General features: G+C 35.5%; 1 protein-coding gene across 2 annotated transcripts in view; it reads left to right on the top strand.

Moving 5' to 3' along the window:
- SESTD1 (SEC14 and spectrin domain containing 1) overlaps positions 1–20,770 on the top strand; it is a 156,596-nt gene that overhangs the window by 119,000 nt on the left and 16,826 nt on the right. For both annotated transcript variants that reach the window (XM_004032876.5, XM_055380323.2), the window contains exons 8-10: positions 68–123; positions 2,737–2,948; positions 14,134–14,256. In XM_004032876.5, coding sequence (XP_004032924.2) covers positions 68–123; positions 2,737–2,948; positions 14,134–14,256 — 391 coding nt within the window. The remainder of the gene's footprint in view (positions 1–67; positions 124–2,736; positions 2,949–14,133; positions 14,257–20,770) is intronic.

Raw genomic sequence — 20,770 nt, 5'->3', positions numbered from 1 at the left:
TAAAGGAATTTTTAGTTACATTGATAGAAATATGCCTTTTGAAAATTACTCCTTTGGTGTTTTCCAGGTCTGTGGATTTAAACTTTCTTCCATCAGTTGATCCTGAAACAGTTCTTCAGACAGGTAAGATTTAAAAAATATTTGTGATAATAATCCAATAAACCAATTGGATTGATTCGTTCATTAAATAAACATGAATTCAGCATGAATGTGGTACATGTGGAAGGAACTCAAGGGGAAATTTTTGAGGACCAGGGACTGGTTTTGTGGAAGACAGTTTTTCTGTGGACTGGGTGAGGGATGGTTTCAGGATAAAACTGTTCCACCTCAGATCATCAGGCATTAGGTTCTTATAAGGAGTACGCAACCTGGATCCCTCGCGTGCATAGTTCACAATAGGGTTTGTGTTCCTATGAGAATCTGATGCCGCCACTGATCTGACAGGTGGCAGAACTCAGGTAGTAATGCTTGCTGGCCTGCCACTCACCTCCTGCTGTGTGGCCCAGGGTGGGGGTGGGGGGAACCCCAGCTTTATAATATTTTTAAAAATTAATAATAATCTCTCTCTTAATTTGGATTTAATTTATTATCTATAAAATGAAGATGAAAATTTTTATTTCACTGGGTTGCTATGAGAATTATTGAACACTCCTTATGTGCCAGACATTGTGTTTATGTATTTTTATTTTTCATTCTCCTAACAAGCCTTTGAGATAATTAGTATTATTTTATCTATTTTGTACTGGAGGAAGCCAAGGCTTAGCAATAGAAAATGACTTGCCGAAGATCAAGTAACTATTAAGCTCTCTCTCCATAGCTAAATCCAAAGCCAAAGCTCTACTGTTTTATAATCATCGATGTAAAAACACTTATCACCTTGCAAAGCCTTGCACATAGTGCAAGCACGTAGTGCTGCCTGATATGTATATTCCAACCCAAATATCTCTAGTAGCAGTTTCACAAACTCTAGGAGAATCAAATTGTAATTTTTTCCAATTGAAATACCTCAATTTTATTTCTGATCTTTTTTTTAATAATAGCTCATAATTCTAATCCTACTGTGTGCCACATACTGTCTGAGCACTTTACATATGTTAACTCATTTCAGTCCTGTGAAATAGATACTATTGTCATTCCAATTTTAAGATGGGAAAGCTGAAGCATAAAAACGTTAAGTAACTTATATAGGTTACATAGCTAGTAAATGCTGGAGCTGGGACTTGGACCTAGGCAGTTTGATTTCAAAGCATGCTCTTTGAAATCATTATGCTATGCTGCTTCTCTAATGAAAATGATATCGACAAGGAAAATAATTAAGGGTGGCAATTGTCAAAGTAGAAAAAAATAAATGTATTCTGATATTCATAGCTTTTATGAATATATATAAAAAGACTTTGCACAAACCTTTAGAACAGTTATTTTTCCAATTATAAAATGTAATAAATAATAAAGAAGTAAATTCTGAATATATTTGTTGTATTGATTCAGGTGTCCTAAGTTCTTCCAGTATGATATACAGCTTAATTTGTTAGAGAACAAAGAAATACTTGTAATCTCTGAATTATTATATATTTAGCAGGTACAATAGACTGTCAGTAAAAATACTGCTCTAGATTTAAAACTTAATTCCATATATATGTTTAGCAGCTTGAAAGCTTTTTATTTTAATTCATTGAATTAAGAAACTTTTACAATTTCTATTGTAAATTTAATTTTATATGCTACTAGGTCCTATTTTATATGCTATTAACTTTTAAAGTAAGTATTGAAAGAGAGTATAAAACAAAGAGGTTTGGAACAATCATGGGTACTTTTAGAAATTAGAAATACCTCCAAACCATAGTAAAAGTTCAGTTGCTATATATTGAAAGCCATTTAAATTTAGGATATTATTCTAAATAAGGAAGAGAATTTAAATATGTGGATTGTTTTGATGCCTGAATATTAGTCACAAAAACAATTTTTACCTTATTTACTTTTAAAATTATTTAATATCTACAGCTTTAGTTGTTGCACATTCTACAATTGTAGTTTCTCATGTATGAGTGGATTTTCTACATGAGTTTGCTGTAATTGAGTCACATTCATTGCAGTTCTAACACTAGTATGGCCCGTTATTATTCACAGTTAATATATTGTGAAGATTCTTATAAATAGAGATTATATAAATATTATTTTGTACTTGTAATAAAAACTTTTCTCCCTTTAATCATTCATTTGTTATACTGTCACCTTTTTTTTAAATGCTGTGACTGAGAATATGGATTAATACTGAAATCCTACAACATATTACTTGGATTAGTACCATCAGACAGAAATCCCACAGTATAATTTTGCTCTACAGGGAAATAGGATTGTTTGGCACAGTATCCTGAGTAATGAATTCACCAATAACAAAAATGTGATTGATAGAAAAAATATATAAACCGTATATATGCCATATTTAATATGTAGTATAGTATTTCTATGGTGTGTATATTTGTGATATGTGATATAGCATTTTAATATACTATCTAGTTACATAACATATATGTACACACACATACACACATATACATATTAATATGTACAGTTTTCCTATTTATTGTGATACATAAATTTTTAAATTCCATTTATAACCTGGTAGATATGTAGGTAGATAGGTTTTAAAAACAAGGGACTAGAATTGGGAATATTGAGAAGTGAGAATTACATTTCTTTACAGATATTAATTTCAAGTATCTTTTATTTGTAAAGGGCATGAATTGTTATCCGAATTACAGCAGCGTCGATTTAATGGCTCAGACGGAGGGGTTTCATGGTCTCCTATGGATGATGAACTTCTTGCACAGCCACAGGTTATGAAATTATTAGATTCACTCCGAGAGCAATATACCCGCTACCAGGAAGTTTGTAGGCAACGTAGCAAGCGCACACAGTTAGAAGAGATTCAACAGAAGGTAATGCAGGTAGGTGTCTGATTTGAATATATTTAACTCTTTTTAATTCGTTATAATTTCTACTATGTGACTATTAAGTCTTATATACACTATATAGAAAACCTTAGAACACATCAAACTGGATTCTAAAACTTTTAAATTGTGTATTGTTTTACAAATAGTATTTGAATTAAAAGTTATGTTATTTTCACAGTGATGACATTGAGCATTCAGCTTAGTGTAACAATGAACTTCAAAAATAACTGGTTCTTGGAAACGTCATCAGTGGTCTCAGTGTATTCTTGCAATAAATAACATTTCATTATTGATACTTGATTTATTCTTCATTTCTAATAACTTAGTTTTTTGGTTAATTTAGGTATTACAAAGAGTATTTCTATCCTAACAAAATAACACATGTAATGCAAATGATTCTAATATCAAATTTTTTTATAATACTGATAGAAAATATTAAATGTATTTATTAGGAATTTTAATTTCTTCTAAACTTTATTTTTATAAGAAAAGTAGGCTAAAATACTAAAAATACTAAAGGAAGACATTTCTATTATTTACATTACACTCTGGATTTTTATGTTGAATAATTAAGAAAATAAATCTTCGAATATTTTATTTAAAAATGCAAACTGGAAACGTCCTAATTTTTAAATCTAGGTTCATTTACTCATTAGATAAACATTTATTAAGTGATTCCTCTGTGGAAGGCATTGTGCTAGGTTTTTTACAGGATATAAAGGTAGACTTGATTTTTACTATCAATAAGTTTAGGGAGAGAAAGTGTTAAGGGTCACAAGGACATGACTGAGAGGTTATGGGCAATTATAGGATGGATTATTTCTCTAGCTTCAGGTAATCTGGGAAGACTTAGTGGGGGAAGTAGCATTTGAGATTGTCCTCCCAGAATGTATCTGATTTCACCAGGCAGTGATAGGTTTTGAAAGAACTGGCATTTTGTGGAGGATGAAGAGTAGCATGGTAAATCATAGCAGCATAGAATCCCAAGTTCTGTTGAGGAAAAAGGAAACAGTAGGCACAGTGGGAAGTGGATGGCCTTTTTGAGTCATAGAGCATGATCCCAATCCCAGTTTCTTCACTTAGCTGTGTTACTATTCACGATACTTCACCTCTGAGCCTCGCTTGAACTGTCTTCTTTCTTTCCTCTTTTCCTCTCTTTCTTTCCCTCTCTGCCTTCTTTGCTTAATTGAAACAGGAATAATAATACCCCTTTTGAAAGGCTAGTGTTTGGAAAGAACCCAGCTCTCAATCAGTGGTAGTTATTATATGTATTTCTTTTGAACTAGACTACTCTAGAGGTCTAGTGTAGTTGCTGGCAAACTTCTGTAAAATTCCAGACATTTAGACTTTGTGGACCATACGGTCTTTCTTGCAGCTGTGGCTGCTTAACTCTGCCATTATAGTACAAGAGCAGATATAGACATTGTATAAACCAACATGTGTGGCCATTCTCCAGTAAACTTTTATTTATTATACAAAAACAGGTGGTGGGCCAGAATTGGCCTGCACAATTGATCTAGTTCATGACTTCCCAAATTAGAGCATCAGGATGTCATGGGAAAAAAAGACTTGAAAGGAAGGAAGGAGTTGGATCATGGAAGATGATGAATTTCAGGCAAAAGGATTTAGAATTTATTCCATGATAACCATATATAAACTGGAGATTTCTGAGCATACGTTAATTGTATGTGGCTTTTTCCATGGACTTCATTCATAAGTTAAAGGGTTTGTTTTAAATTCAGGTAAGTTTTAGCCCATTAGCTTGAGATTATCTTAGAAAACCACTAAGACAGAGTAGCAGAGCAGTACAAAAATCATATTCTGAACCCAAATAATCTGAATCTACCCTCTTCTACCACTTCCAAGCTGCTTGACCTTGGGGAAAAAGAAGGTCCTTATGTCATAGTCTCCTCTTCAGTAAGCAAAGGATAACAACAGTAACCACAACAACAATAATACCTACTTAATAGGACTGTTACAAGAATTAAAGAAGATAATTTTTATAAAATATTTAGTGTCTGGCACATAATGAGTCTTCTATTAATAACATCTATTAGTTCATCCATTCAAAAAAAAAACAAATGTCTACAATAGTATGACATTGTCCTAGGCTCAGCAATGTGATGATGAGTAAAAATAGGGTTCTTGCTTCATGGGAGATAATTACATGATGACACAAACAGCTGTGAAATTGCAGCTATGCCAGGTGCCAAGAAGGAGAGTGATGGGAGTAGGATTAGGATGAGTAAGAAGATATTAGAGACGAATCATATTTCTGACTTGTAAGACTTGGTGTCTTAGTTTGCAAGATAATGGTGTTGCCCACCTAGGGAACATTGGGCAAGATTTGGATATTACTGGGGATGCAAAATAGTGTGGAGAATCATGAGTTTGGTTTCAGACTTGTTAAGTTTGAGGTGACTGTGACTTCTAAGAGAATATGTAGAAGGGTAGTCCACAACAGGTCCAGACTTCGAAGTCTGGGCTGGGGTATATTTGTTTGTCATCTGTGCGTGAATGGTAATTAAAAGCATTGATGTGATTGAAAATTGTCCGAAGAGAAAGTTGAGAGAGGTAAGAAGAGTGCTTTAAACTGAACTTTGAGAAACTCTGACATTTCATGGCAAGGTAGAGGAGCATACACCTGAAAAGAAGGCAGTGAAGGACTGGCCAGAGATGAGAAAGTGTGAAGAGTTCTTTGTCATGGAAACCAAGGGAAGAAAGCATTTCAGGGAAGGAGTTACAACCCTGTCAAATGCTGTTGTAAGGTTGAATAAAAGGACTTAAAATGTCTGTTAGAAAGCACAAGATTGAGGTCACTGGTGACCACAGGGCATGGAGTGGCAAGGCCAAGAGCAACAGTGGAGTGAATTCAGGAATGAAAGGGAGGTGTGGTGAAGGAAGCAATGAGTATAGACAAGTCATTGATAACTGTCTCTGAAGGAAAGATGAGAAATAGAGTAATGGCTGTAAGTGGTGGAAGAGGGGTTGTATTGCTCTGCGAGGGCTGCCGTAGCAAACAGACTAAGTGATTTAACAACAGAAATTTATTTTCTTGCAATTCTGAGATCAGGATGTCAGCAGGATTGGTTCCTTTGAGGGCCATGAGGGAATGCTCTGTTCCAGCCTCTCTCCTTGACTTGATGATGGCCATCTCTGCCTGTCTTCACATTGTCTTCTCTCTGTATGTGTCTGTGTCCAGATTTCCTCTCCTTATAAGGATACCAGTCATATATTTATATTGGGCCCACCTTAAAGACCTTATTTTAGGTTAATTACCTCTTTAAAGACTGTCTCCTAATAAATATTGTTAGAATCTGAGGTACTGTGGGTCAGTACTTCAACAGATGTATTTTTGAGGGGAGGGACACAATTCAGCCTATAGGAGGGGTAAGGATAGTTGTTCTTTCTTTTCATGATATGAAAAACTTTAAAGATTGCTGGAAAGTGTTGGGGGGGAGAGGTTGAATACACAAGAGAGAAGGAATAATTAATACTATCGAGTTCCCAACAAGGTGGACGTAAACGGAATCAAAGCACAATAGAAGGGATTCGCTTTAGAATGTAAGAGCGAGAGCTCCTTCTGTGTCCCAGGAAGGATGGCTAGGATTACCATAGGACCATGAGGTTCCTATGACCTCTGGCCAGTAACAGACCAGTTACACAGACAGCAGGAATACAGCAAAGTTAATTATTGCAGGGCACCGAGCAAGGAAATGGGAGGAGACCCTCAAATCCATCTCTTCGAGGAGTTCTGAGCTGGAGTTTTTAAGGAGATCATGTAGGGTAAGGGGCTGGAAAATTGGGGTTGTTGATTGGTTGAGGCAAGGGAGATGAAGTCAGCAGGATGTGGAAACTGCATCATTGGTGAGTCGGTGTCTTGTGGGGCCCCTCAGACCAGCTGAGTCAGTGGGGTCCTTCAAACCAACTGGCACAGTAGTTTTGTCAGTATGCAGGACCTGAAGGAATGTCTCAAAGTGAAAACTTAACGATTCATAATGTTTAGGTTGTTATCTATAGAACAGTTAAGGGGAACTATAATCTTGAAATAGGGTCCATGATTCTAGGTCAATAGGCACCAAACAACTATGAGGAAGCAGGTGAAACTGATCTGACCTAACAATTAATGTTCAACATGCTGCAAGCTTGTATATTTTCATTTCTCCCCCTTCTTTCTTCCCTGATTAATTTTATAAAGTTTATAGGGGCGGTTTTAGGATGAGTCCAGAGGTGATCTGTGTGTAAATCAGGCATCAGGAAGTTTGAAGGAGTTACTGTGTGATGTGTCTTTTTTTCATAAAGAGGAAAAGGCCGTCTGCTTGATGGTACAAATTGCAGGGGTGATGGTTAAAGAGGATCAGTGGTTTGAATAGAGTGGAGGTGATTAAAAATTTTCTTTGTGGGGAATCGAAGAGTGAAATTATCACTGTCAACCTAAATAACAGTGAAGGGCTCTTTAAAAGGAAGAGATTATTTGTTTTAGAGAATAGAACATTACAATGGGAATATGCATGTCATAGTAAGCTGTGTGCATATTCAGAGAGGTAAAGGAAGACAAACGTTTTTAAAGGAAAAAAAATGAGGATTACGTAATTGTTTTGAAATAATTGCCTTTGGTTCTAAAGATCAATAACAAGGGTGATGCGCATCTGATATTGGACAGGCAATTGCTGGACAGATGTCCTTGTGGAAGGATTTTTTTTTTTTTTTTGGAGACAGGGTTTCAGTCTATTACCCAGGCTGGAGTGCAGAGACCTGATCATGGCTCATTGCAGCCTTGACCTCCCAGGCTCAGGTGACCCTCCCACTTCAGCCTCCTGAGTAGCTGGGACTACAGACACATGCCACCATGCCCAGCTGTTTTTTTGGTGTGTATTTTATGTAGAAATGGGGTTTCACCATGCCTCTCAGGCTGCAGAAGTATTTTTTGTGTGAAGTTGCAATGCCTTTGTGTATAGTTTTGATTTTTGCAGTCCTTTGTGATAGTTTTTGTTAGCAGGCATACAAGCCTGAGAACCTCTCACCATGGCTTTCTCTGGCACTATTTGTCAGGGTTGTTTATTTTTCCCCCAATATTAGTGACTCCATTTTGATTCGGACAACTTTCACATCACAAAAATGTAGCTGTATTTTGGGGTAGTGTTGATCTTGAATGTATTGCAGAACCTTTTTGGCTTTTTATGTAACCCTATCTGACAATTCATGGCTGGCTGTTGAGGTTCAGGCACCAAAAACATGGGTGACAGGATTTATCCAGCATTTTTACTTTGCTAAATGGGTTAAGTGATTATGACAGAAAGAGGGGCAAAGGCGTTAATGTATTGGCAAACACATTTTTAAATGACGGACCAGCTCAACTGGGTAAGGAAGAAACTGGAGAAAGGAGATGACGATGATTATATTTATAATGATGGTGATGATGGTAACAAGATTACTGTTAAAAACTGGTAAACTTCATATTCAGTTTTCTATATCAGGATAACAAGTGAATTTGTTTGAACAATAATATTCAGCATATAATGTTTCCTGTACTCTGTTTTTCACAGGTCACATTTTAAGGAAATATCTATATCCCTTGCCAAAATGATTACTATATGATAATATATATTGAACTATATAGTAACATTGATCATATGTTGGTCACACAGAGCATGAATCATACTATTTTCAGTCTTACAAATTTGACGAAAATGTGAAAATTTTTTTGCTTGTGTAAAGATAATTATGAACTGAGTATCTCTGTGTTAAATCAGTGAAAATTGAATTGTTTCAAACTTCTTTTGTTTTTACCGACACATCACTGAAAACATAATGCAAGAGGAATCAATTGCTTTGATGGATAAATTATATAAGTAATAACCATGATATTTATCCGTGATTCCCCACAGTTCAAATTGGTAGCACAAGACTTCATGTGATATGCAGAGATTCTCCATACTGCTGCTGCTGTTACAGTTAAAAATTAGATTTCACATGCTTCTGGGTAGCAGACAGTGCCACTTCACTGAAATGTGCTATCATTATGCTCATTATTTATTGTGGCAGTAATTACTGCCAGCACTGCAAATGTTATTTCTAGAATCATCCATATGCTTTTCTTCCTCTGTAGAGAGGAATCATAGATGCCAAATAGAATACACTGCATTGCATAAGCATACAGCTGGAGGCTGTATTCTCAGTTCTCCATACTCTTTCTCCAGGTTAGATGGTTGACATTTGCTTGACATGCCCTTCTGCCTGGTTTGACTTTGCATACTTCTACATGTTCTGTCATGCAGTTTTTAAAAATGAGCCTAGCCATGCAAGAAGCATGGATAGTCACAAGCATTTCTGGCCAGTGTAAATATTTTTCATGGTGGATTCTAAAAGCATGGCTCCAAGGTTATACTTTGCATGTAAATGTAACCATTTGAAGGGTCACGTTGATATGGATTGGGGATAGAACTGTTTTTCCAGTAAGTTAATATTCAGATTGATTGAGCAAGATGTCCTGGTTGAAATTAAGTTATAACCTAGTTTGGCAAACTGCCATTATTAATGCATTTAAATAGACTTGTTTACTGGGGCATCAACCTCAATTTGCATCATTTTAATTAGAAATAGACATATTTACTGTGTCTACATTACTGATGTTGTATACTAAGGGAGATTACTTTCAGCCTATATTAAGGCCATATATATATACATATATATGTCCATTACTATGTGACTGGTTTTTTGAGGCAAAGATATATCTTTGCTTTATTTAAGATTTATTTTTCAATTTACGGCATTTTAAAAGTTCCATGTTAATGAATTGTATCCCCAGCTATCACGATTTATATTAACCTGCTTCTTTTGTTTCTAGATTATTCTAAAATCAAAGTCTAAATGTTTAATGATGTCTTAAGTTTCTAAAAACTATATATTGTTAGTTAAATTTTTTATATGCATTTGTTCCACTTTTATTTTTAGAACTTAGATATTTCTAGTAAAATAATTACATTATTTAAAATACTTAAAAGTCATTTTATCACTATGTTTCTATATCTGTATTTGTAACACATAGTGATAAATGAGAAGCAATTGATTCCCAAAAAAGACATGGAAAATTGTTCTAAAATGTTTACCTATGTTTCCTTAAAACTCGTTCTTTTTATTTCTATTTTTTAAATAGAATACAGTATTATAGAATACAGTGTCAGATACAGTAGTTCAGGGACTTTCTCCAGAAACTCAGGGTTGTTATTGTAAAATGCAGATGTGAAATAAACTCCATAAAGAGTTAGTGGACAGAGGGAACTAGGCTACAGAAAAAGTAAGAAAAGCATAGAGGCTAACAATTATTAGTATCATTACTGGCTGTCTTACATATAATGAGTGGTATAATCCTGACAACAGCCCTGTGCTGTAGGTATCATTAACATCATTTAAAAGATGAGAAACCAAAGTTTTTCAACTAGAAGAAGCAGAGCCGGAATTCAGACCCACTAGTAGTGGCAGAATGAGAATTCAGAATTCAGAATCATGGCTAGGGCTTTCTTTATGTCGCACTGCTTACCTGTCTCGTGAAAAAATGATACTTTCCCCAAGCTAGCAGAGAGAAACAGAATCCTAGTACACTAGCCCTCCAAAGATAACTCATACAAAAGAGTAAAGCAGAAAAAGTGGATGTGTTGAGGAAAAAAACATTGTACTCTGAAGAGCATCTGATAATACAGTTTTGAAGATGAACTTAGCGCTGTGAAAACAGTGTTTAGCCAATAGAAAGTTATAGCACTTAGGCTGTTCCACTGAGTCAACAATAATACTTTGACTTTTTTGTTTTTGAGTTTTGCGCTCTAGATTTTGGGGTTTTGTTTTTCTTGAGACAGGGTCTCACTCTGTCACCCAGGCTGGAGTGCAGTGGTGCAGTCTCAGCTTACTGCAACCTCCGCCTCCCAGGCTCAAACGATTCTCCAATCTCAGCCTCCTGAGCAGCTGGGACTATAGATGTGCATACCACGCCTGGCTAATTTTTGTATTTTTAGTAGAGACAGGGTCTCACTATGTTGCTCAGGCCGATCTTGAACTCCTGAGCTCAAGCCATCTGCCCACCTCAGCCTCCCAAAGTGCTGGGATTACAGGTATGAGCCACTGTGCCTAGCCTTCTCTCTAGTATTAAGCCTTATAAAGAGAAGGGACAAGTTTATGTATTAATTCTTTAAGACTCTAGAAAGTAAATGAACAAAGAACATGAAGAGATAAATCACAAAATATCACATACCTTGAATAAGCAAACATTTGCAATGTATTCAATCACTAATCTGTAAAAAATATGGAAAGATTTCTGTTTTTTCAATTGGCAGAAGTATTTTAAAAACAATAGTCAGTTTGGGCCGGGGGGCGGTGGCTCACACCTGTAATCCCAGCACTTTGGGAGGCCGAGGCAGGTGGATCACGAGGTCAGGAGTTTGAGACCAGCCTGGCCAAGATGGTGAAACCCCGTCTCTACTAAAAATAGAAAAATTAGCCAGGTGTGGTGGCCGGCGCCTGTAATCCCAGCTACTCAGGAGGCTGAGACAGGAGAATTGCTTGAACCTGGGAGGCAGAGGTTGCAGTGAGCCATGATCGTGCCACTGCACTCTAGCCTGGGCAACAGAGCAAGACTCCATCTCAAAAACAAACAAAAAACAACAACAAAAAAACCAATAGTTTGTATATGTTATAGAGGTTATTGTAGATCAAACTATCATTAATTGATGGATGTTTCAGATAGAAACGAGTTTTAGAGAGCAATTTTATAAAGTATATTAACAGTCAATAGTTTGTATACCTTGTAGAGGTTATTTACAGTTCAAACTGTCATTAATTGGGTATTTCAGATAGAAACAAGAGCTTTAGAGAGCAATTTTGTAAAGTATATTAACAAGCATTAGTATTACATCATCATTGGACCCAAGAAGATCTCTATTGGAAAACTGTTCCAATCTGTATTGGAAACCTTTTCTGGGAAAATAAAACAGAGAAAAAAAAACGTTATATATAACTGCTATATATGTGTTAGTCATACAATTACTTAGAATTGATGGAAATTGGAAACATCCTATGTTCCCGACAATAGAGAATTGAAGTGTTGATAGCAGGTACAATAGTTATTTGAGGCAGTACGTTACTTAGCTCTTAATAAGAGTGGGTTGATTGGTTGCTTGGTTGGACAGATGGGAGAGATGGAGGCAGGCAGGCAACAGGATTGGCCTTCTGAAAAAAGGATTTGCAAAGTCATTGAAAATTATGTTATAATAACAATAGCCAAGTGGAAAAATCATTAAAGTATTATAGTTTAATGCTAAGTGAAAAACAGGATGAAAACTACTTGTTATCTATGAGAATTGGCTATAACACTGAAATGTGGAGTAGCATATGAAAACCCTTATGCAGGTGAAAAATTAATGGAAGGAAATAGAATATGGTTGTCCCTTGGTATTTGTGGTGGATTGGTTCAATGATGCCCTGCAGACTGTGGATACCAAGATCAAAGATGTTCAAGTCTCATATAAAATGGCATAATATTTGCATATAACCTATGGATACCCTCATATACACTAAATAATCTCTAGATTACTTATAAGATCTACTACAATGCAGATGCTATGAAAATAGCTGTTATAGTGTACTGGCTTATTATTTGTATCTTTAAATTGTTGTATTGTTATTTTTTTGTGCTTGATTTTTTTTCCCAAATATATTCAATCTGTGATTGGTTGAATTCAGGCATGAAAATCTGTGGATATCCAGACAGGGCTGAGTGCGTATGTGATTTTTCTTTATGATGTGGTATTTTTATATAATTATAAAAAGATCCATGAACTGTTAGATTTAGAAATATATTTTTTTAACCTGGTAACAGCAGAAATGTATATCTGCACTGCTCTTTTATAAATTTGTACGTTAACCCTACCCACTGGGTCTATAATATTATGCTGCAGAGATATCCCCATTCACTTCTTGGGAGCTATCCTGAGTTTAGATTTAGGATATAACCATACATCTATTCTTAAATTCCTTTTTCTAATTTGGCAAAAGGTAAAGCTTGGTAATACCATTTTTTCCACTAAAATTACTCCACAATGTGTTTGTAGTTTCAGAGTGTATATGATTGTGGGTAGAGTGTCAGCACAATCCTCTCCTTCTGCATGAGAACTTGATCTTTGCTTAACCCTTTAGCTCTGTTCCCCTGAAGACCTGATTAAAAATTGGAATGTCAACTATGTTACTAGGCAATATTGCTTATAGTAAACATTATTGCAGATCTGGACTGGGAGAATTATTAATATATGATGGAAGGCATAACTTGGGGTGGGGATCCTTGAGTTCAGTGACTCATAATGGGCATAGTCCTGTGGGGTATCATGTTTTGATGCCAGAGTGTCTCCCATATCTGCCCCATACTGATCTCATCTCCTTATACCTGCTTGAGGGACTCAGCTGAAGAACTCCTGATGCTGTCATCCTGGCAAACTATAGTTCCCACCCTATATCCTTACTAGCAGACTGGTGCCAGTGGGGCCTTTTGTGGGTCTGAGTGTTGGTTGATCCTAAGAAGACTCCAAGAGGGTATTTATTACTTTAGCATAATTCTAATTAGTTTTTAATTTTATTTTTGAAGTGATAAAGTGGTATATTAACTTTATAGTAGTTAATTCAGTCAGTTTTTTCAATGCTTGGGAAGAACATTAGACTATGAGTTAGAACATATGGCTGTTAGTCCAGTTTTTCAATAATGGATTATGTTATCTTGGGCAAGTCACTTAATCTGTTTGAAACTCAGTTTTCTTAAATGTTAGTTAAGAACTTTGACTGATATCATTTCTGATGTTTCTTCCAACTCTAAATCTTATGATTCTCTGATTCTCTTTTCGTAAGTTAATTTTTAATCCTCTTTTATAGAAGCATTCCAGATTTCTTTTAGCCTGGAAGATGATCAGATAGCTGAAAGCTTGTGATGCTACAGTGTACATTCTTCCACATTTAAGTTTTGAAAATGTTGTCACATTATAGCTGTGTAGTTCCAAAAGAAACATTTACTGCCTATGTGATAGAATGTAAATAATTTACATTAAAAATAATTGGGGAACTTTGGGAGGGGAAAAATAAGTTAGAATGAAAGTTTGAAAAGTTTCTGATTCTTTAAAAATGTTATCTCAACTTTTGTTTATAGGTTGTGAACTGGCTAGAAGGGCCTGGATCAGAACAACTAAGAGCCCAGTGGGGCATTGGAGACTCCATTAGGGCCTCCCAGGCCCTACAGCAGAAACACGAAGAGATTGAGAGCCAGCACAGTGTGAGAGGCTTTTTCCTCTGCAAGTTACAATGATATTATGAACGTGGGTAATTAGTAGCATTTGTGGTACTGAGTGATAAGTTGCTACAAACTTTGGTATGGGGCATGAAGTAAAGTTTGTTAAGTGCCTAGAGGTCATAAAGTACATTTTGATTACTTAGTACATGTTAATTAGAAGGTTGTTTTTGGTTTTGTCTCTAATGCAGTTTAATTACATTTTTATAGAAGCACAATTTGCATGAAATTTTAAGCTACAGTGACAGAAAAAAGAGTGATAATACAAAAATAGAGCTTTCATCTGTAGTCTCTGTGACAGAAACTTCTGTTTTCAAGTCCCCCTCACCCCCCGCTTTATTGGGAGTATATAGTACAATTAAATGCCTAAGAGTGATAGCAGAATTGCTGCTGCATTAAACACAACTGATGGAGAGTAAGTCCAGAGGGTGCAGAATATTTTTCCATTCTCTGAGCATTTAGGGGTCCCTTTTGTATTTGTGAAAGGGGTAATCAGACAAATCACATTTACTGGGAAATCTATTTATTGGGAAATAAATAGATTCTTAAGCAGATTATAGATAATAATTGTTAAAGATAATTTAAAATTTAACAACTTGTTACGTGAAAGAAGCTGGTGTTCGTTAAGCTCCTGCTCTGTTATAGTTAATTCTTCATTACTGAGAAAGAGATCATCCAGTTTGTGGACGGGGTAGCTCACCCCCCTCTCCCCAAGGTCATATTACTTTGGTAGTTTAAAATAGATTAAATACAAAATTGGAAAAATAAAATTTGAATCCATTAATTCCCTTCTCCTTAGGTTGTCTTAAAAAAGTTGGTCAAAATGTTAAACTCTGGACCCAGATGAGCATTAAGTACCATCGGAACATTAATTTCTGCAACGTTTCTTCTTTCCTCTAATTATGTTGGATAGTATTAGGAAATGTCCATTTTTAACTAAACAAGATTAAAGAATAAGTAACATGGTTTGCTTGGGAATAAATTTGAATGAGTAAATCTCATCTTTACTAGAATTTAACAATATCTGATTCTTATTTTTCTTCTAAATGTATTCCATTTTGCTTAGTTTCCTCATATTGCTTTCTTTGTAATATTCTGTAAATCAGATATAGCAATTACTGGTATTGGCAGAAAATCTACTACTATACCCTAAAGCAGTTGTAATCTAGCTGAAGGAATAATAAGAGATATTACAAGATTTGGAATTGTCTAAAGGCACTACATATATATTCCTTGCAATTTTTCTAATTAGTACTTGTAAAAAACTTGAAAATGAAATCTCATAATTGAAAATCGATTTATTTTATGCATTTCATAGGTTCCAACATAATGGTTCTTCCTTTTATACTAAAATAATCATATTACAAACCCTGTTCCTGAGGATATAATCTTTTAATTCTCTTGGTACTTTTAAAATAATGTTTTGATTTTTTTTAACATGGATTGTGATTTGTTTGAACCTGGTAGACTGTTCTAGAACATGTTACTATAGTTAGAGTCTACAATTTGTTCCTCTCTTTAGTTCCTAAAAACTGTATTTACTCTAGAACATTCTAGACTTCACCTAAGGGGATTTAGTTATGAAAGTATTCCAAAAGTCCTTTTTAGGAAGGACACATGGCACATGAGGATTCTAAAGACAGGATTTATCTATATTTTATTATTTTTTTAAATGCCAAGAGAAATAATAATTAATTACAGTTAGAAATTGGATTGTATACATATTGTACTGTACTCTAAGTTTACAAAAAGAATTCAAAAGCAAATTTCATATTGCGTATAGTATGGATGAAATTGCAGATGATGTACATAGAAATTGCTATGTTCAGATGTTGGTTTTGTATTTTTAATATATAAGGTTTTCAAAATCAGCTTAAAGAAACATCGCTTAAGGGTGGCCCTTCCCATGTGCTTAAGCTTACTTATAATGTGGAACCAATATATAAAACTTTTGAATTGCAAAATACCTTATAGATTATTCTAATATCTTCATCTTATTTTATAGATGAAAACACTGGGAAGCTACATTTTTTGATCAATGAATAGTTGGACTATTGTTAAGACACAGATCTCTTGATACCCAGGGGGGATCCTTTCTCTGTCTCTTAGAGAAAGCTACTAAATTTTACAGATATGCTTAAGCTACAGTATTTTTTCATTCTTGTACTTTTAATACTTAGGAATGTACATATACATTGACATCTGCATTTATAGACATGACCTAAAGAAAAGAAACATTGATGGCTATCAGAGATTTTATTTCCTTAAATCATGTGTGATATTTGGGTTTTGTTTCAGAATTGGGAGGTAGGAACAGATTGAATGGATGGGAGTGTATGTGAAACAGAATTACCCATGAATTGATTATTATTGAAGCTGGATAGGAAGGAGTTCATTACACTATTCTTCCCACTTTTGACATATTTTTAAAAAGCCCGTTATGCTGTTTTAGCCAATAGGTGGCACTGCATTGTCACCCTGAGAATAGGTTGGTTGATGCTGGATGAATATTTTAGCTTATGATGTTTAAGATATTCTAATATTTTATTAAAAGCTTTCTTTTCTCTCTGTAACTAAGAGTTAACAGATTAAAGCATTATTGGAATTGTTCAAGTCTTGTGAAATTGTGACTAATTTCTGGCATTGACAGCTGTTAACGGTAGAATTTGAGAAAACTTTTAACATACAATCTTGCATTACCAGCTCAATGTCATATATTAAATTTTAGAGTCCATATAAAAGCACAATGCAGAAATAAAGCTAAAAACCCCAAATTTGTTAGGATATTAAGTTTTAATACATAGAAAAATGAAATTTCTGCCAACCTGTAGTTCTAGTTCAAGGATTGGTAATTAGAAGTTAACTTGGTTTTTTAATAGAACACAACAAAAAAAATAAGGTACATGAAAATGGTTATAGTAACTGACAATAAATTTAAAAGCAGTTTAGTTCAAAAATCTAATTTTATGTTTTGGGTTGAAGGAAGTGTGTGGTAGGAAAAGCGTGTGTGATAGGAACATTGAGGAGCATAAATATCTGAAACTACTTCAGAATTTTGTCACTATCCCACCATCTCGTAGTGCTGAGTTCTGGTCTACAAAGAAACCACTTTCTCTGGTGCATTATGCATAATAGTAAGCAGCAGAACAGGTCTACCTGGCGAATCAAGACTCATTTCTCCTAATGTGTAGTCTGAGTATAATCACCTTTTTAACCCGAGTTGGCATTGTTTCCTTCTGCCTACATATGGATTCACATTTCATGGTATAAAGTATAAATATCCATCATTTCACCAAGTATGCATCACTGCCAACATGATTGCATTGTCAATCCTGACTGCTTGTGTCCTAAATGTGAACCTTCAAGTCCTTTTCTTACCATCTCAATCCAAATCCCATATATTGGTGGTGTTTTTTTTTATTTTGCTATAAAATAATCATTTTCTACACAGTTAAATATACATAAGAGACAGACCGGAGAATGGCTGTAAGTGAACAAAATACACCTAAGGTTCTAGGCAGTCTACATTCTACTGTTTTGTTTTTTTTTTTTTCTTTTCTTTTTTTTTTTGAGACGGTGTCTAGCTCTGTCGCCAGCCTGGAGTGCAGTGGTGCTATCTCAGTTCACTGCAACCTCTGCCTCCCAGGTTCAAGCGATTCTTCTGCCTCAGCCTCCAGAGTAGCTGGGATTACAGTCATGCGCCACCACACCCAGCTAATTTTTGTATTTTTAGTAGAGACAGGGCTTCACCCTGTTGGCCAGGATAGTCTCCATCTCCTGACCTCATGATTTGCCCATCTTGACTTCCCAAAGTGCTGGGATTACAGGCATGAGCCATTGTGCCTGGCCGTACATTCCCGTTTTTTAGGAAGAAACATTTGGATGACTTTTTTTAAATATATGCAAATGTATCAGCCAGATTTTTTTGCTCTCCACATCCCAGAGAGACTAATTATTTCTTTATGGCAACCTCAATCAGTAATATCAATGTCTCTAATTTCAGGTGTTAATTTCTTGAGACATAGTAGTCCTCACAATGTATTTACATCCCTGGTCAGGTTGCTGGAGCCTATATTTTACAAATTCAAACCAGGAAATAATTTTAGCTCCACAATGGTGATTCCTAAACCTTAACAGTCATAAGAATCATCAGAGATGCTTGTTGAAATATATATTCCAGGGCCCAACTCCCAGATACTGATTTAGTAACTCAGGAGTGAAGTTTAGACATTTTTAATAAACACCCCAAGTGGTCTAATGCTGGTAGCTCTGAAAAGTGCTATTCTAGGACTCTAATCCTTTACTGCTTTTCTCAGAATCGTTGCTATTACTTCTTCAAAGAGTTAAGCCTATTTATTTAGAGCATTTAATGATATGTAAGTACTATGAATAAGGTATTGAAATCCTTTTATATTTTAGAGCATGACAGTGATAATTTTCTGAGGTAATATTTTCTACTTTAAAATAGTCTCTGTTAACCATTATAAACTATATAGTTTAAAAATATTCTATGCTTGTTATTGAGTTAAATCCAAACAATAACTGATAAACAAGGTAAGACAGATATTATCATCACCATTGGATATAGGAGGATTTCTCATCCTCAGCAGACTCTTGAGACTTTGGGCCAGATAAATGTCTGTCGTAAGGGCTGTCCTGCACATGGTAGGGTATTTTGCAGCATCACTGGCTTCTACTTACTGCATGCAGTGGCATCCCCGTTCCTCAGTTGTGATAACCCAAAATGTTTCCAGACACTGCCACATGTTCCCTGAGTGACAAAATCACCCTCTGTTACCTACTTAATGTAATGTCGGTAAATCTACAGTGATTAATGTTTTATACCTTCAATCAATGAATGTTAATTGAGCACATACTATGTGTCATGTGTTGTTCTAGGCTTTTGCAATATAATACTGTCTTACTATATGGAATTTACATTCAAGTTGGGGAGCGGAAAGCAATATAGGTATAGATTTTAGGAAAGGCCTCTCTGAGGAGATGACATTTAATCAGAAACCTTGAAATGATGTCGAGAAGTAATCCAAACAAAGGGCAATTCAGATAGAGGACACAGCAGTAGAAACACCCCAGCACAGGAAGATGATTGAGGAACAGCAAGAATGTTGGTGTGGCTGGAGTACAGGGAGCAAAGGAGAGTCACAGAAAATAAAGTTTTAGAGGATGTCAGGGGCCAAAACATGTAATGTCTTTTAGCCCATGAAAAGAAACTTGAAATTTATTTTAAATGTTAGGTGAAGTTATTTGAAACTTTTGGACGGATAATTAATTTATGTTTTAAGCAAATCACCGGCTATTGTGTGGAAAATAGGGAACAGAGACTAGAAATGAAAATGGAAGGCGGGAGGCTGATAGATGGAGGCATTAGAAGTAATGAGAATTGATAGAAGTTGATGAGGTTGAGCCAGCAAGACTTGCTGATGAAAGAATCAGGCTTTTGGCCTTAGCAGCTACTAAGGCAGGGAGGACTGCGAGAGGAACAGGTTGGGAGGATAGTGAATCAGTGTCTTTGGTGGCAGGTTAGATTTTAGATATCTAGTAGTCATCCAGATGAAGGTGGCTAGTGGGCAGTTGGGTATCAGTATCTGGGGTTCATGGGAGGGGTCAATGTTGATGATTAATTTGGTAATTCTTAGCCTATAGATGTATTTAGAGCCTATATTAACTTGGTAGTTCTTAGCCTATAGATATATTTAAAGCCTATATTAATTTGGTAATTCTTAGCCTATAGATCTATTTAAAGGCATGGGACTAGGTGAAGTCATCCAAACCCAGTGAGAAGAAAAGAGAGCCTCTGGAAAACTGAGCCTTGGGTCAACCTAAACTTTAAGTGCAAAAAGAGGGAGGAGAGCCAGCAAAGAAGGCTAAAAGGAGCTGTTGTGTCTCAGAAAACAAGAGAAAAGGCCATTTCAAGGAGGAGGAAGTGCTTACTTGTGCCAAATGCAGCTGTTTGTTGAGAGGTTCAATAAAATAAAGACTGAGAATTGACCATTGGATTTGTGGCAAGATGGAATTTTTTGGTGAATTTGACAATTGGTTTCAGAAGGGTGGGAAAAAAAATCCTGATTGGAATGGATTAAAAAAAGAATGAAAAATGAGAAAAGAGTAAATACAGAGAACTCCTTTAAGAAAATGTTTTTTTTTTTAAACTGAGGTTTAATTTCAGCGTAGTAAAATGCACAAATCTTAAATGTGTCTTTTATTGTTTAATATATTACAGCTTATTTATATGCTGGTGGAAATAATCCAGTTGAGACAGAAGAACTGATGGGAGACAGAGAAGATAACTGTGAGAGCAAAGCTTTGTGTAGGCAACAGAGATAGGCTGTAATGCACAAGTGGAGTGGTTGGCCTTAGAAGAAGAGACAGGCTGCTGATTATTACAGCTCTGAGGGCAGAGCATAGGGCTGTAGAAGAACGGAGGGTTGGGGATTTGTTGGTGGGAAGATGAAAGAGTTTTCCGATTACTTCCCAGTGA

This window comes from Gorilla gorilla, chromosome 11 (genome assembly GCF_029281585.2).
Source record: "Gorilla gorilla gorilla isolate KB3781 chromosome 11, NHGRI_mGorGor1-v2.1_pri, whole genome shotgun sequence".
NCBI lineage: Eukaryota > Metazoa > Chordata > Mammalia > Primates > Hominidae > Gorilla > Gorilla gorilla.
This window is presented reverse-complemented; position numbering and strand designations above follow the sequence as displayed.